We start from the raw sequence: 18,091 nt of genomic DNA on the forward strand, positions 1-18,091 counted from the left end.
AAGGGGACCACTTTGTCTTGTAAAAGAGGGCTGGGAGAGGCCTCTTCAAGAGCTCAAACAAGACATAGTGGACTATGTGCATGGCCTAAGGTCCAGAATGGCTGAGTACATGGAAAAAGCATCCAAGAACCTTGAGGCCAGCCAGGAGCTCCAGAAGCACTGGTGTGACCAAAAAGCTGCACTGGTTGAATTTCAACCTGGGCAACAGGTGTGGGTTTTGGAGCCAGTGGCACCAAGGGCTCTCCAAGATACATGGAGTGGCCCTTACCCTATCCTAGAAAGAAAGAGTGAGGTCACCTATCTAGTTGACCTGGGCACTAGCAGGACACCCAAGAGGGTCATCCATGTGAACCGCCTCAAGCTCTACAATGACAGGGCTGACATCACCATGCTGATGGTGACTGATGAGGAGCAGGAAGCAGAGAGTGAACCTCTCCCTGACCTCCTCTCCTACAGCCCAAAAGATGGGTCAGTAGATGGTGTGATCTTCTCAGACACCCTCTCTGCCCAACAGTAGACTGACTGCAAGCAAGTCTTGCAGCAGTATGCTAGCCTCTTTTCCCTGACCTCTGGTCTGACAAACTGGTGTACCCATGATGTGGACACTGGTGACAGTGCACCTGTCAAAAACAAAATCTATCGACAGTCAGACCAAGTCAAGGAGAGCATCAAAGCTGAGGTTAGCAAGATGCTGGAGTTAGGGGTCATTGAACCCTCTGAGAGCCCCTGGGCCAGCCCAGTGGTTCTGGTCCCCAAACCTCAACAAGATGAAAAGAGAGAGTTGAGGTTCTGTGTGGACTATAGAGGGCTCAACTCTGTCACCAAGACAGATGCTCACCCTATCCCAAGAGCAAATGAGCTGATAGATAAATTAGGGGCTGCCCAATTCCTCAGTCCCTCTGACTTAACTGCAGGGTACTGGCAGATTGGCATGGCCCCAGGAGCAAAAGAAAAGACAGCATTCTCCACCCCTGATGGGCATCATCAGTTTCCTGTGATGCCCTTTGGGTTAAGGAATGCCTCTGCCACTTTCCAGAGGCTGGTGCACCATGTCCTGGCTGGGCTGGAGTCCTTTAGTTCAGCTTATCTTGATGATATTGCTGTCTTTAGCTCCACCTGGCAGGATCACCTGATCCACCTTGGAAAAGTTTTAGAGGCTCTGCACAATGCAGGTCTCACTATCAAGGCATCCAAATGCCAGATAGGGCAGGGCACTGTGTTGTACTTGGGCCACCTTGTAGGTGGAGGCCAGGTACAGCCCTTACAACCCAAGATCCAGGCCATCATGGACTGGATAGCTCCAACAACCCAGACCCAAGTCAGGGCATTCCTTGGCTTGACTGGATACTACAGGAGGTTTGTGAAGGTGTATGGGTCCATTGTGACCCCCCTCACAGAACTCACCTCCAAGAAGATGCCCAAGAAGGTTAACTGGACAGTTGGTTGCCAAAAGGCTTTTGACACCCTAAAAGAAGCAATGTGCTCAGCACCAATTCTAAAAGCTCCAGATTATGCCAAGCAGTTCATAGTGCAGACTGATGCCTCTGTGCTAGGGATAGGAGCAGTCCTATCCCAGACCAATGATGAAGGCCAAGACCAACCTGTTGCTTTTATAAGCAGGAGGCTACTCCCCAGAGAGCAGCATTGGAGTGCCATTGAGAGGGAGGCCTTTGCTGTGGTTTGGTCCCTGAAGAAGTTGAGGCCATACTTGTTTGGTACTCACTTCCTGGTTCAAACTGACCACAGACCTCTCAGATGGCTAATGCAGATGAAAGGGGAAAATCCAGAACTACTAAGGTGGTCAATCCTCCCTACGGGAAATGGACTTTGAAGTGGAACACAGACCAGGGACTGCCCATGCCAATGCAGATGGACTTTCCAGGTTCTTCCACTTAGACAATGAAGACTCCATAGGGCAAGGTTAGTCTCATCACCTTTCGTTTGGGAGGGGGGGGGGGGGGGGGAGTTGTGTGAGAAAGTGCCATCTTTCTTGCATGGTATGCCCCCACTTTTTGCTGAATTGTTGAATGTACTTTGACTGAGTGTGCCTTGGACTCCTGCCAACCAGGTGCCCAGGGCCTATGTTTCTTCCCTAAACACACAAAACCCAAATTGGCAAACCCTGGCCACATGTCAGCCCTGGTAAATGGTACCCTAGGTACCGAGGGCCTTGTGACCAGGGAAGGCCTCTAAGGGCTGCAGCACTCATTATGCCACCCTTAGAGGCCCTGTACCCTTACACACACACACTGCCCTTGCAGGCTGGGTGTCTGGGTGCAAGACAAAACAAAGAGTCGACATGGCACACATGCCTGTGTGCCATGCCCATCACCTACACTGCCATGGCATGTATCAGCCACCCCTCTAGCTGGGTGCCCTATGCCAATGGTGTGGGCCCAGGAGTAGGAGCCCTGTGCTCCTACAGTACCCAGGTCCATTCCTGGGTACTGTAAGTGCGGTGCTGCCATTTAAAAGTACATGGTGCTGAGAGCTCGTCAAACACGAACTCCACAGCACCATAATGGTAACCCCCTCCTTTTTTTTGCCTAACAGCCGATGCACTTTTCCTTGTTGTGCCCTGGGCTTCTGCCAATCAGGTGCCCAGGGCCTGTGTTCCTTCCCTAAAACAAACCAAACCCAAATTGGCAAACCCTGACCACATGTCAGCCCCTGGTAAATGGTACCCTAGGTACCCAGGGCCTTGTGACCAGTAAAGGCCTCTAAGGGCTGCAGCACTCCTTGTGCCACCCTTAGAGGCCCTGTACTCTTACACACACACACTGCCTTTGCAGGCTGAGTGTTTGGGTGCAAGACAAAAACAAAGTCGACATGACACACGTCCCTGTGTGCCATGTCCATCACCTACCCCATGGCATACATCATCCACCCCTCTAGCTGGGTGCCTTATGCCAATGGTGTGGGCACAGGAGCAGGAGCCCTGTACCCCTACAGTGCCCAGGTCCATTCCTAAGCACTGTAGGTGCAGTGCTGCCATTTAAGAGTACATGGTGCTGAGAGCTTGTCAAACACGAGCTCCACAGCACCATAATGGTAACACTAAAGACTGAGAAGTTTGGTATCAAACTTCTCAGCAAATTAAACCCACACTGATGCCAGTGTGGGATTTAATGTACCAAGCACGCCAGAGGGCATCTTAGAGGTGCCCCCTTAAACCTAACCTACAATCCACGTCTGCTCTGAGGCTGCCTAGGCTGCCACCCAGCAGACATGTTGCTGGACCCCTGGGTAGGAGAGCCCCTGCTCTCCTGGGCCTGCAACAATGCACATCCGGGGCGAGGTGCTAAATCTCCATCCCCAGGATGCGCAGGGGGAAGCTTCAAAGGCATGCCGCCTCTGTGAGCTTCCCCAGGCCACTGCAACCCCCCACTCTGGCGGGAAGCTTTGGCCAGAAACCCCAAATAAGGACAAGGGATGTGCCAGCCTGCCAGCCCCACCCCTCAGGTGGGGGAGGCGAGGTGAAGCACATCTCCGGGCTCTCGCCATCTTGAAGATGGGGAGCCCTACCCTATCAGGACTAGGCTACTGCCCCCCTCCCACAGGAGAGAGGCAGGATAGGGGGTGTACCCACCCCAGGACAGGGACCCATTGGGACCTGTACTTCACCTACCTGTAACGCCCCTAAATCTAGTATTTAGGGGCACCCTGAACCTTCCTTCCCCAGATTCCAGATTCAAAACTACAAAGAAGAGCAAGAAGAAAGAAGACCTGCGCTGCAGCTGCTAAAAAGAGGAAGACACCAACTGCTTTGGCCCAAGCCCTACCGGCTTGTCGACCCTCGAACCTGCTCCTGCTCCAACCCGGCATCTTTTGTGGCCAGCAACCTCACAAACCCCGGAGGACCTGGCTACCTTTTGGCTCTAAGCCCCTGGGACTCCCATGAGTAGAGGCTCTACTCAAAACCTACCTCTAATCCCTGGCAGCATCCCGGAACCGTGAACCCAGCACACTCTGCACCAGCCAAGCCTGGCCAGTGCTGGAGTGGACAAAGACCACGAGGACGACCCCACGGCGACTGTGACCCCGAGTCCGGCACCCAAGGACCTCCCTCAACACTCCTGAAGGAGCCTGCAGCCTCAGAACAAGGTGCCCCCCCAACCGCGATCAACAGAGGGTAAGATTTCTTGATACCAAAAGGCACCCCTGCACGCGGCGCCCCGCGGCCCCCTGTGCCCAATCCCGGGGTACCTACCTATCCTCCAACTACCCAACTTACCTCTCGATGTGGTGGTGGCACCTGAAGAATCCTTGTCCCCGAGCTTGCAGCCTTTTTCCAAACCGGAGATTTCCCATTGAAATCAATTGAGCGCCCGAAGGCTCAAAAGCACCCTGCACCCAGCCGCCCGAGTGGCCCTGGCAGTGAAACCTCTACACCTACCTACTTCCCCACTTTCCCTGAGTAAGTGACCAGGAGCCCAGCTCCCACAGCCGCGTGGCTTGCCAGTCAGCAGCCACCAACCAAGGCCCCCTATCCCTCATAGGATAACATTGGGCCTAACTCACTCTGCACCCGGCCGCCCTAGAGTCGCTGAGGGGGAACCAACCGTACCTACCTGACCCTGGGGGACCCCTGAGTCTATCCCCATAACCTCAACTCTGCCAGTCGAATACTTACCCTTAAACCGATAACTCTATTTTCCTCATAGGGTAACATTGACTGGCTTTTTCCTGAAATTTCTTTGAAGTGTGGACTTTTCAAATCTTAAAATATTCACCAAAAATCAGCCAAGTAACGAAAACGATATTACTCACCTGCTCTTAGGTGAGCTCCCAGTGCTGGATCTTGGTGCCCAGCACTGACTCTGAAAAATACTTACAACTGTACTTACCCGTAACCCAATTTTCTTCCATAGGAAACCATTGACTGTTTTTCTGTGAAACTTCTTCTAAGTGTCAATTTCTGCAATCTTTAAATATTCTTCGAAAATCGTATAATATCTGAAAACGTAATTACTTACCTGTTTTGGATAAAGGTCCCAGTACTGAGTCTAGGCACCCAGTACTGGATTACAAAAGTAACAAGAACATACTGTACCTGCAACTTGAATTTTCTTCCATAGGGAATCATTGACTGTTTTCTTTGAAATAGCCAAATATTGTTTAAAAATCATTACAGTAATTAAGTCGACTTTCATCACTTGATTCTGAGTACTGACCCAGGACTGAATCTAGGATCCAGTCCTGGAATTCCAAAAGTAATCTAAAAAGTAATCTGTTGCAAATAACTTGAATTTTCTATTGAGCTCAATGCATTGTTGTGTTTAAAATAGTTGCCTATTGCAACCACTTGTAACTGTTTACAAAAGTCAATTGCATATTGCCAAAGTATTTATATGACACATCTCCTTCTGAGAAAGTATATTTTAAATCCAAGTGTTGGTTCAAAATAAAAACAAGCATATATTTTTTATATATAAACCATTGGCCTAGAGTTCAGTTATTGAATGTGTGAGACCATTTGCTGACTGTGTACAACAAATGCTTTACACTGTCCTCTGATTCTGCCTTACTGCTCGACAAAGCTACCACTTTAGAGAGTAAGGTTATATCTAACTTTAGCCTCTGTCAAACCCTGGGGGACTGGGGACTCTGTACACCCTGTACCTATTAAGGAACAGTATATACAGAGCCACTTTCTCACAATATGGGAACAGGTCTAGGACAGGCACCCGTGGCTTATAGTACTCCACTGCCTGCTACTGCAGATCCATCAAGAATGGACAGTGGGTCAGAACGGAGACCAACAGAAATTTTTGCGAAGTATAGGTCGGATATCTGAATGTGGGTTCAACCAGTGAGAGAGACAATGTTGCCAAGAGAAGAAAGGACGAGGGCAGAACCTTCTAGGATACTGTTTGGGCCGCAGGTTGTGTGTTCAGGTAATCATTGGAGGAGTAGGAGCTGGGATAGAGAAGCTCGTACAGCCTCGAAGAGGGAAGAAGGAGCAATACCAAGGAGAACACAAAGTTGTGACAGAGGATGTAGAAAGGGAAAGAATTCAAAAGTGTTTCAGAGTGCAATAAAAGCACCAATGTTAGATGTGATTCGATTAAAGGTGGAAATAGATGAAGTGGTTGAAGGAAATGTGCCTTTGGAGAGAATTGAGACCTATGATCCAAATGAACTGTTATTTGTGGCCAAAGATACTACAAGAAAGGCAAAGCGGGCTTACGATGCCCTATGGCAGTTAGCACGAAGGTATGATGTTGATTTGACAAAAACACAAGATGATGCAGGGGTCTTGCAGATTAAATTATACAGACAAGGAGTTGGAGGAAAAGCAAACTGTTGGGCTGAAAGCCCAGATAAGAGAACTGGTACTAGGAATGCGAAAGCACTAGACAGATGGGAAGAGAGATGGGCCAAGAAGAAATGTGCTAAGACTTGAATAGGTACCTCTTCACCTCAGGGGGTAGGAATGAAAGCCACCGCAAATTTTCCCATGAGAGAAGTGCAGAACGGAGGGTATGTACTTGTGCCATGGAGGTTAAGAGCCACAAGTACAGGTGCCACAGCCTCCCAGAATATCCATGTATAATCAGACATATCCGCAGATGCCGTATTTTGAAATACGAGACAGATACGAACAATCTCAAGGTCCTCTGGAGTGCCAGAGGGGGGCACAGGAAGAATACCCTCTCGATACAGTATTGGATGTAGATCAGAGTGGGCCATTCGTGGATGCCAATGTGAATGGATATCCTGTCACCTTTTTATTAAATACTGGAGCTGCGTGCTCCACAGTAAGAACAGATGTGGTCCCCAGCTGATCTCTTTCTGGGCAATCGATTCAAGTAGTGGGTGTCAATAATCAGAAAATGACCAACCGATTAACAAATGCATTACCTGTTAGAATAGGGACGTTCAAGGATAAGCATCAGTTCGTGGTGTGTAATACAAGTCCGGTTTGTCTTTTGGCCCGTGATCTTTTGTGCAAATTAAATTGTAACATCTCATGCACTCCGAGAGGTGTGGAACTGCAGACCTATGATGATGATGATTTGAAAATGGCTAATATGAGCATGTGTGCAGAACTGTTTGTGGTTCTCACAAAAGCAGAATTGCCGCATGATTTGAGAGATTCAGTTGACCCGAAGTTGTGGGATTTCACAGGTGAGGAGATAGGGTTAATCCTAGGAGTGAAACCTGTTAAGATACAGGTGAGACCAAATGCTGAGTTTCCGCGAACCCCACAATATAAACTGTCTGCAGAGACAGTGGCGGGGATAACTCCTGTCATTGAGTCAATGATCACACAAGGCATTCTAAAGGAGATACGAGGAAGTCCCTGTAATTCACCGATCATGGTATTGCAGAAGGCTAGTCGCAAGTATAGAATAGTACAAGACCTGCGCAGGATTAATGAAATCGTGATTCCCTGTTGTCCCATGGTACTGAATCCGGCTGTTATTCTCTTCCAAATACCATGTGAAGCAGAATGGTTTACCGTCATAGATTTGTGTCAAGCATTCTTTTCCATACCTTTACACAAAGAAAGTCAGTATTTATTTGCATTCCGGATGGGCGATCATGTCTTAGCATGGTGTAGAATCCCTCAGGGGTATACAGAAAGCCCCTCTATCATTAGCCAGTGTCTGAAAAAAAAATCTTGAAGGGCTGGCGATGGCTCAGAAATCAGTTCTGGTTCAGTATATTGACGACCTTTGGGTCGCCTCAGAAAATGAAGATGTGTGCAGGATAGACACAGTGGCTTTGTTGAACCATTTGGCAGAGAATGGACATAAGGTGTCCCCAAATAAGCTGCAGTATTGTTTACCTGAAGTTCAATATCTGGGACATCGTATTGAGAAGGGAAAGCGGAGGGTGTCACCAGATCGCATAGAAGCGATCTTGCAAATGGGAACTCCGAAAACACAGAAAGAAGTCTGCATGTTTTTGGGTATGGTCGGCTATTGTCGACAGTGGATCCCAAACTTTTCCTTACAAGCAAAGCCTCTGTTAAGACTAAAACGAAAAGACATCAGTATTCAGGTACCATGGGATGAAGAATGCTTGAGAGCCTTCCATGAACTGCGAGAAAGCATAGGTCGTGCCCCAGCTCTGGGAAGGCCAGACTATAATAAAGCGTTTTCGCTCTTCTGCTGTGAGAAGGAGGGATGTGCAATAGCGGTCCTTGTACAAACACATTGGTAGCCCGTAGACCAGTGGCTTACTTTTCAGCTACATTAGATCCAGTAGATTCTGCGTTGCCCGGATGTCTCAAATCTGTTGCTGCAACAGGTGTCCGCATTGAAAGATGCAAAAGCATCGTGATGGGTCACCCATTAATCGTTTGTGCCTCATTCTGTAGAATTGTCGATGACCAGAACAAAAACACAGTATCTTACAAACAATAGATTGACCAAATATGAGCAAGTCATTCTAGCATCTAAAAATGTTATGTTGAGACGTTGTACCACTCTAAACCCCGCTAAATTGTTGCCTGTTCCCCAAGAGGATGGAGATGAAAATTGTGAAGAGCATGACTGTCTAGATGTCACTGAACTATCTACCAAGCCCAGACCTGACATTGTCGATGAACCTTTACCTGAATCTGATTTGATCCTTTTTGTGGAGGGTTCATGCCTAAGAGACAATGAAGGGTACCTAAAAGTGGCGTTTGCTGTATGCACCACCACCGGAGTAGTAGAAGCTGCCTGTTTGAATAGAGTATTCTCTGCTCAGGTAGTGGAAATCATTGCATTAACACGTGCCTGTATTATTTCACATGGAGTCCGAGTAACGATCTATACGGACAGCCAATACGGGTTTGGTGTAGTTCATGATTTTGGTCAGTTGTGGTCACAAAGGGTATTTTTAACATCCTCAGGGTCACTGATCTGAAATGGTGAATATGTGCGCCAACTATTGGACGCTTTGCAAAAGCCCAAAGCTATAGCAGTTTCGAAGTCCGCTGCTCACGGAAAGGAAGAAGACTTTGTCACAAAGGGAAATAATTATGCTGATGAAGTAGCTCACTTTTGTGCTATACATGCATGTGTTTTTAATGGACAATATACAGGAGAAAGCACAGAAGAGACCAAGCTCAGCATGATGTTAGCTGTCGCTGATACATGGGATGAGGTGAAGCGGTTGCAGGATGAGGTCTCGGAGGAAGAAGCTGCTTCATGGGTCAGAGCAGGCCGTGAAAAAAAGAGACGATGGCATTTGGGTGTCAACCGATAACAGAGCAGTACTTCCTAACTGTTTGTTGAGCCCAATGGCAAGGCAGATTCACGGAGCAGTACATCTAGGACGAGATGCCATGGTGCGAGTGTTCAGGCAAACATGGTTTAATCCATGCTTTCATGTGATTGCTGAAGAAGTGTGTCATAGATGTGTTAGGTGTCAGCAAATGAATGCAAGAAAGAGAACAGTGGTTACAATGAGTCACATTGGAAGATCAGGAGGTCCTTTTAACAGGCAGTGCTTAATTTGTGCCGGGGCTTTCCGGTGCTAAGCACCGGCACTTATTTTATAGGGCCGGTACTACAGTACTACAGCTGAGCTTTGTCTTCATTCGGTGTCATGGTCCGTCAGGCCAACCCACGATAGAACGTCCTCAGACCAACGTGCACTGTACTGTATGCCATGGCAATATATGCACTAAACTTATGCCTAGAAGGACTACGAATTTATGTGAGACTCTAAGTGTGCGAGCTAAAGAACTGGCATGCTTGCACTCTGTGACACGACGCTACTCTGCACCACATGTTTCAATAATGTCAGGAATGTTAATCCCAGTAATGCAGCAAGTGTGCTGCTCTTCCTGCACAGGGACACTATTATGGCATTATTAAATATCCTTAGCAAATGCTTGTATGAGCCTTAAACTTTAAGTACCTATGTTCGTAATTTATGAGCCTTAATATACAGGACGTACCTGACACTAATGCACTCCAATGCAGGGAGCCATCAACATCATTGTTTTCAAGTTGCAGGTCACGTCCGCAACATCTCGTGAGACTTCAGGAGTTACGGCCGCCTTTTGAATACAGGTCATGCCCTGAGTCACGCGCTTTTTATTAGCGCAATTCTGGCTCTGAAGCAGTGCAGAGACTGACTCCCGGCTGAACAAAGGTAGGAAGTGTGCTTCGGTTCTCATCTTCCTTTTGGTAGCGATGATTAGAACTGCATGACTGCCAATGTGCATGTCTTGGCAAAAGCATTTCTTCCAAGCAAGAGTTGACAGTATTCACGAGGAGCGCCTTTGAGCAGCGCTAGCCAAAAGATTCCTTGATTGTTTTAAAGAGGAATGGTGGTGACAGAGCGCTTTTGTTTATCGAATTGGTAGTGAATGCACGAGTATTGGACATTGAGATGTGCACTACTGAGATGTAGACTTGAGGCTATAGTGAGTGCGTATTATACCTTAGACAATTCCCACCTCACTAAATCTGAAAGTACCATACCTGTGCTTCTAACTGGTGCTTGCCAAAAGAGTGGATAGAAATCAGGTAAATGTTGCTTCAAGGCACGTGATAAATAATGGATCTGAGTACAAGAGACACGCTTGTTTGTTACTAACACCTTTTTATCCCTACAGGTAAGGTTCATTCTCAGGTGTTCTATATATTATGCCTGCTGAAAAGAACGTGTACCATCAGATGATAGAACAGTATTTCATGTGCAATGTTCAGTGGGTTGCTGCTTTTGTCACAGAGATCCTTTTGTTATTCTCACTTCATAAGTTCCAATCATTATCTAGCACAGTGAGCTATGAACTACTATCAAAGCGCTAGATGCAAACAGCATGGTACAGGTTAGAAAGTTATATTTTTCCCCGGTCTTGGACTATCCTAATTTTACTAAAAAGGGTTTGTTTGGGTAAAAAATACATTGTTATGAGTAAAGTCAACCCTAACCACTATGTTACGTTGCAGACGTTGTATTAGTCTTTTAAGCCAATTTATTCCAAAATAGTGCTTCAAATGCAGTTTTGCATTCAATTTTTTCAACATTTTCTCAGGGACGGCGGGTGGGGGCACCTTCTATCAAAACCTTACTTGAGGAAGGCTCACTTGAGGAAATTTAGATCGGGTATTACATCTGGCTTTCAGCAGTGCCAGTTGAGGATGTGGGTGGATACAATAGAGTAAGTGAGTGGAGCCAGTGGAGGAAGTGGGTGGAGCCAGGGGAAGTGGGTGTGGCCTCCTAAACAAAATTGAGCACCTCAAATTAAGCACTGTTAACAGGATACAATTGGATTTTATTGAGATGCCAAGATGCAATAGGCTGAGATATGTTATGGTGGTGGTGTGTATCTTTTCACGTTGGGTTGAGGCATAGCCAACTCGACGATGTGATGGGTCTCGCAACAGCAACTTTGCTACAGTTTGACTGATTCAGAGATATTGATTCCAGACTTCAGTGGAGACAGATAGAGGAACTCACTTCCATAGTGAACTCATGAAACTGTTGTGTGCTGCTTTAAACATAGACCAGAGATTGCATTGCAGTTACAGGCCCGAAGCGTCTGGTCTGGTGGAACAGGTGAATGGCATGATCAAAATGAGAGTGGCTAAGGTTTGTTCATCGACTGCATTGAAGTGGCCGAATGCTTTGCCTCTTGTTCTGATGAGCCTGCGTAGCATTCCTGATAGGAGAACAGGGCTATCCCCTCATGAAATACTGACAGGGAGAGCTATGAGATTGCCTATGGTGCCAGCCACAGCATTGATAAATATCACTGATGATATGGTGTTGAATTATTGTAGGGGACTGCCTGATGTGGTTAATTCTGTGTCCCACCAGGTCGAGGCTACGACTGCATCTGCCTCGAGAGACTTGCTGCATGATCTAAACCCCGGAGACTGGGTACTCTTACGCAAGCACGTGCGGAAGAACTGTCTTGATGCTCGTTGTGAGAGGACCATATCAAGTCCTATTGGTCACAAGTACAGCGGTGAAGTGTGGAGGACTGCCGCATTGGATCCACGCTTCACATACGTGCAAGGTTCCAGAGCCTGTGGAGGAAGCACCCATTCCTCAAGTTGCCCAAAGAGCAACTGAATTCGAAGACTTACAGGGAGAAACAGAGCGAGGAGAAAGAGCACTGCCTGCTGAGGAGCAGCATACAGAGCCCGAAATTGACGACATTGTGGAAGTACCCTCTGAACCAGACCAGAGTGAACGGCCTGGCGTAGAAGGAACAGACAAAGAGGGAGAGCAGATGCCACAGCAGAAAAGTGACCAACAAGAAAAGAAAAGCTGAACATAAGACTTGCACCTGAGAAAAATCTTTCTCAAATTCCTGAAACGTCCCAATCTGAACAAAGCGAACAAGAAGATAATCCAGATGATCTAAGACGCTCAAGAAGAAAAAGAACACCGTCTCCGAAGTACGCATCTCCTGAGTGGACATATCTGGTTGCAGATACAGAGCCCGAGGAATTCCGGGAGACTGGGAACTGGAACAGTGAGCTACGGAGGGGACACCCTCTCGATTGATATTCAGTTGTTAGTCCCGGGAGTCGAAGCATTTGGAACCCTGACACTGCAAGTTCCGAATCCACCCAGACTGAGTGGGTTGAGATTTTTGATCCTTAATCAGGTTGTTTTCCCTTCCTTTGGCCGACAGCTTACTGCATTGGAATTGGGAGAAATTTGAGCTGAAATCCTGCAAATGGTTCTCAACATACTCTGCTCTAACCTCATTAGAGATGAAGCTTGAACTGTGATCAAAGAACTCATTAGGCCTTCTTAGCCCCGAGTTGAAGAAGATTTAAAATAGGGTCCTTTCAATAGAGAGAAAAATTCAGGATTAGGGCTGACTACTTCTCTACAATAGGTTTAGTATTGATGGACTGAATCTGACAATAATAGGGTGAGAAATTAACTACAGACATTGAAGCTAAAAGTACAGAAAAGAAGAACAGAGACTCTCAACGTTTCTTTGGGGTGCCAAATACGACAGTATAAACATGGCTTCTAAAACATCTGGACGGAAACAGAAATTTATTATTGTAACTCTTATAGCAATAGTGCTACTTGTTATAATTGTGGGGATTGTCATATCTTTGATTGGGTCTCCCAATGATGAAAAGAATGGGGAACAAAATACCCTTACCCCACCTGTTTCAAATGCAGATATAGAAGAAGGTCAATCCATAAAAGATAAGGAATTGATTAAAGAAACTAGTCGTAGATTACATGTAGATTTGTCAAAGGGTGATTTCACGCTCAATGCATATGCCCGTTTGTTGTAGGAGTATGTGGACACAATGGAAGCAAAAGATTGTTGTGTGCATGCAATTACCAGCATCAGTAGAGGAAGGCATACAATACCATCACTTGCCCGTGACTTATGGCATCACATGCAGCGATCTATTAAGCATGTTTTGTAGTAAAGCCCATTTTGAATACTATTTCTCGAATTATGATGTGGTACTTTGAAGTTCCAGTCCTAAAATACATGAACAAATATGATTATTACAAGGAAGTAGAGCGCATGTCTAAGTATTTTGTGCCTACCATAACTCTAGATACATCCTGTGCTCACAGACATAATTTGACCTGCATGTTAACTGACATTGAAAAGGAATTCGTAGATCAGATAGAAGATCGACATAGGCAAACTTTGTTTCGACCAGATCTGAAACATAAGGTATTACCATGGACCATAGAAGAATTGAATCACAAGGCAAAAGGGAGTTCAGGACCCATAGCGTTAGACTTTCAGCAGAAAGGAAAGTTGTGCATTAGACATCCGTCCACATATTGCGACAAGATATTCGTGGGTGAAAGTGATCGTGAACACATTTTTCTGATTGAAAAGTCCATAAGGAAAGCACTACTGGATAAATTTACCATAATGCCTAATGTCTATTTTGTATGTGGAATGAATACTTACGTGAAACTGCCCAAGAATTGGTATGGGACATGCTATTTAGCTATAGTATTTCCCAAGATATTCCATGTAGATGATTTATGGCCTTTGGAAGGAAAAGGATCTCATAGAGGAACACGTGGTGTAAGTGCTGGAGAAATCATTGGTGATGTGTTTGGAGCCATGATACCTAGTCTAGGTGTGGTTTTGAATGATGTAAAAATGCAAAAGCTGGCAACGATAGTGGATAAACTCTCCGTGAATACAGCAAAAATCCTGTTATTAGTGGATGGTGAGATGGTATCAATAAGGGCTATGGTTCTTCAAAATTGTCTTGCTTTAGATGTCCTACTAGCAAAACCTGGAGGAGTCTGTAAACTTTTGAGAGTCCAACAGTGCTGCACTTCTATTTATGACAATAGTCGGGATATAAGGAAGTATATCACCAATATTTCAGATATCCATCAAGAATTGCATAATTTGGCCGCTGAAGGACTCTGGGTTCACATTGGCAAGGGTTTTGGACAGATTGGAAGTTGGTTTGGCAGTGTGGGACAGGGAATTATGGGTTACATCTTGAAACCCATCATAATAGCTGTCATTTTTATAATTGTCTTATGGGGAGCCATCAAAGCATACAAATGGCAAAAGGCCAGACATCAGGAAAATATCCTGAGAAAACTAGAACAGCAAATGGAACGACTGCAGGACAGTCATTATCAGCACCTTAAGGGGTTAGAAAGATTTAGACATGGACAGCAAGCTACATCTCCTGTTTAGGTCGGTCTCTTCTACAAGGAGGAAATTCTGAAAGAATAAAATTTGGTGTTATGACACTAGTCATCAGAGGGGGGAACTGATAGAGTGCTTTCAGCACTCTATTTTGTATGGGTGCACTATACTCATGGTTGATACGCACCTTCACATATTCCTATGGTTTGCAGTGTTTTTTGATCATTAACATGTATTCAATAGACTCATTCAACATTCATTGTAGTGAAATGTTATATTATGATTTTGTATGTATCGTTATGCCTGCATATACTGAGAGCAGGACAGTCTTATAAACACACAGTGTAACGAAGTTTAGTTTAACTTGCCCGAGTCACTAGGCCTGAAACCATAATTGTTTTGCACCTCCTTGGCTTTTTGAGAAATTAAAAATTTAAATGCATGTTGTTTTAAAATAATAGCAGTGTTCTCATCCTACTGCAGGTATCGGAATGCCAACTCGTTAGTTTCAGATTGGAAAAGATACAAGGAGTGCTTTGAAGACAGTTGGAAGTGAGAAGGGAGGTTGTCTCTCGTGTCTGGCTGGTCTGGGTACCAAGGTCGACTTGGTGAACAAGGAACTTTAATTAACAGAGCATGAACCTCCCTGCATAAAAAAAGAGGCAATGGAAATTTTTACCAAGATGAATCAGAAAATCGAATTCTATATTGTATGATGCACAGGGACAGAGACCTCAGACTTCTGCTAGCTTTCGGTGAGAAAGGAGCCTCTTAGAACTAGCTCCTAACCTTAAGCACTTTAACCCATTTGACGTGAGTACTTCTCAGGAAGTCAACACGTGCTGACACCTTTGGGATTAGATGGAAGGACAGTTGGGTAGCGTCTCCTTTTAGTATACTGTAGGGACAGATTTGTTTTATTTCTAATGAAAAGAGATTTAGATTCTGCTTCCATCCTGAGTTGTATCTTGATCCTGGAATTTACAACTGTATACTTGTTATGCCGAATTACTTGTATTCGTAGAATCGGCTTTGTATTGATTTTTCTATATCTATATATGCTAATTTTACGATGTGTATACATCCTATTATTCTTGGCCTTATAATAAATTGACAAACCCAAAGTTGGAGTCTGTGGTACTTTCAGGTATGATATTGATATCTTGTTATGAAATGTTTCTTCCCCTCCACTACGTTTAGTAGGTAAACAAAAGATCATCTGCGCTAAATGCTAGGAAGAAGACAGGGGTGCAATTTAGCGTAATCAGTGGTATGCTGAGTTAAGAGCAGAACACTAATGTAGTGTGAGAGAATGTTGAGTTTTGGGGTTTGAGGGTCCGGTATTCTGTTGGTGGATGCTCACCTGGCCACCGGTGGGTTATATTGTTATTTACTTTTTCACTAAACACTGTAAGCACAGATCTGAGTCGCCCTCATTATTCCACATATTTTTCTTTTCTAATGAAGGTTTATTCAGGTTCCCCACTGTCTTGCATCATGTGTTGGGATTTCATATTAGCGTGAACATATTATACATGAAGTATAAATTGTCCTCTGCACGTTGTAATTTGGAATTTCAGGTAGTGGTCCTAGTCTTTCCCTGTGAACACCAGTCTATAAAGGTGTCGCATATTAATTTTACAACATTCATCTTTTGATTGTATAGCAGTGTTTTGATTTCTGCACCTACTGGTACTTAACAACAAAGAGAATTGTAGGAGTTGGTATATCTTTCAGAAAGTTTCTAGGCTGTACTGAGATAATCCATATTGCTGAAGAGTCCCAAAGTTTTTGTTCAAAGAACGTGATACTGCATTCCTTGGATGGTAAGGTTGTCATAAGATTAATATGCGCTTTAGACCGATATTCCATGGCTAACCTTTTAAGTGGTCTTTAATGTGATACTGGCCTTTCTTATCCTCTCCATAAAATAACTCTAACTTGCATCCTTTTAAAAACGTAATGGCCAAAAAGCTAAACTCATGGACTCTGCCGAATTTTTCGTCCCAGTAAAAATCGTTTTTGCCTCTAACTTTGTTTTGGGCATCCCACATAATCCTCTTTCATTTTAGCTTCTGAATATTGATGTCAGATACTTTGTGTTTATAATCCACTTTTTACAGGCACTGCTTCAGTGCATTGACTGTTGAGGCCAGAAAGCTCAAGTTGTGTCCATATAACGAAAGCATAAGGCCTGTGAAGTAGCTTTGGGGTGTTTATGCTGTCTCTTGTAATAGGCAACTGGGCATTTGTGTAGAGGTAAAAAACAAATCCGGAAATTCAAAATTCTACTCTCATTTAGCCCATTTTGTGGATGAAAACGTCAGTGAGTTGGCAACTTGGGCTGCCATGGACTTCATTGATGCATGCGGCTTTCAATATTATCGATCAGGTTTGGGACTTTTGCTTGTCTCATCTTCATTCAAATATGCACCTAACACATGAGTTCTGTGGTAGAGTATATGTTGAGAATCGCTTCAGGCCACTGCATCTTAGTCTTGTTGGAATGTTCATTAAGTGGAGACCAAACAATAAAGCTTAATATGCTCTTTCCAGTACGGATTTAAAGCTTTCTTGAACAGGCCTGGGTTTGCTTTGTCTTCTAGACATAAATCAGAATCATTTTATACCATAGCTTGGCCGCCAGTGCAGATTAGGCTCTTTAGCCTGTAGAATTTAGAATTGTTCATAGCTCCTTCCTTGGACGGAGGTAACACCATACAATTCCTTAAAGATAAGGAATTTCATTCTACGTGTTACAGGGCAGAAGGGTTACCTCTGAACAGGACACTAAATTTTCCAGAAGCATTTTGAAAATCTCTTGTCAAAGGAGCTGAGCCCCTCTCCCAGTCTTCTTTTCAGATTTTAGAGCTTTATCTCCTGCTTGACTATATATTCTAGATATCAACAGATTTGTTTGTGAAACAATTTATTACCAGTTGCTCATCCTCCTCCTCTTGTATGGCTGGACTTTTTTTCAAAGCTAATTGAGCTCGTTGAACCCTCATCCTCTGGTTACGGTTGCAAAGATTTTTGTCTTGTCTGAAGCCTTTGTCTCTTCAGGTCTGGTGGCCGTTCAAGTTGAATGTCTGTCTTCTGCAGGGATTTTCTTTATAGATTATTGTGGGTAGGTCTTGAGTATAGTTTTTTTGTATGTTCAATACTTGACTTTGGGACTCATTCGCAATAAGAGAAGCGCAAGTCTCCTGTACAGCTACAGTTCATTGGATGTGGAGTAGACCGCATCTGAGAGTTTCTGTGTTCCCCTTTCATGTCCTCCTTACTTGCATAATGAAAAAGCATGAATGCAAAGCTTGTTCAGTCCAACTTCTGCACTCACTCGCCATTAGACTGTCCAGAGTGACAGGTGTTGATGATTATGGCTTCTGGGCAATAGGCCCAATGGCTCATCTTATATTGGCTGCCAACCAGGAGCAACATTGTTACTGTATCCTCTATGTACCTGTGCAACAACATGAACCTAATCACCAAGTTTGCACGTAGTTGGGTAAG

The 18,091-nt window shown here is 44.8% G+C and overlaps 2 protein-coding genes across 4 annotated transcripts in view; both read left to right on the forward strand.

Moving 5' to 3' along the window:
• Positions 1 to 15,700, forward strand: part of LOC146869904 (syncytin-B-like) — a 441,867-nt gene extending 426,167 nt beyond the window's left edge. The window contains exon 2 of the mRNA XM_085624094.1: positions 11,773 to 15,700. Within this exon, the coding sequence (XP_085480220.1) occupies positions 13,397 to 14,626 (1,230 nt within the window). The 5' untranslated portion in view covers positions 11,773 to 13,396 and the 3' untranslated portion in view covers positions 14,627 to 15,700. The remainder of the gene's footprint in view (positions 1 to 11,772) is intronic.
• LOC146869905 (vesicle-fusing ATPase-like) overlaps positions 1 to 18,091 on the forward strand; it is a 1,998,451-nt gene that overhangs the window by 425,691 nt on the left and 1,554,669 nt on the right. The window contains exon 1 of one of the 3 annotated variants that reach the window (XM_085624090.1): positions 9,983 to 10,098. The exons of the other annotated variants lie outside the window; for them this stretch is intronic. The gene's annotated coding sequence lies outside the window, so the exon portion shown is untranslated. Of the gene's footprint in view, positions 1 to 9,982; positions 10,099 to 18,091 lie in introns of those variants that run through there. 3 annotated transcript variants of the gene reach the window in all.

The sequence above is a fragment of the Triturus cristatus genome, chromosome 1_1 (genome assembly GCF_964204655.1).
Source record: "Triturus cristatus chromosome 1_1, aTriCri1.1, whole genome shotgun sequence".
In the NCBI taxonomy this organism is placed as follows: Eukaryota; Metazoa; Chordata; class Amphibia; order Caudata; family Salamandridae; genus Triturus; species Triturus cristatus.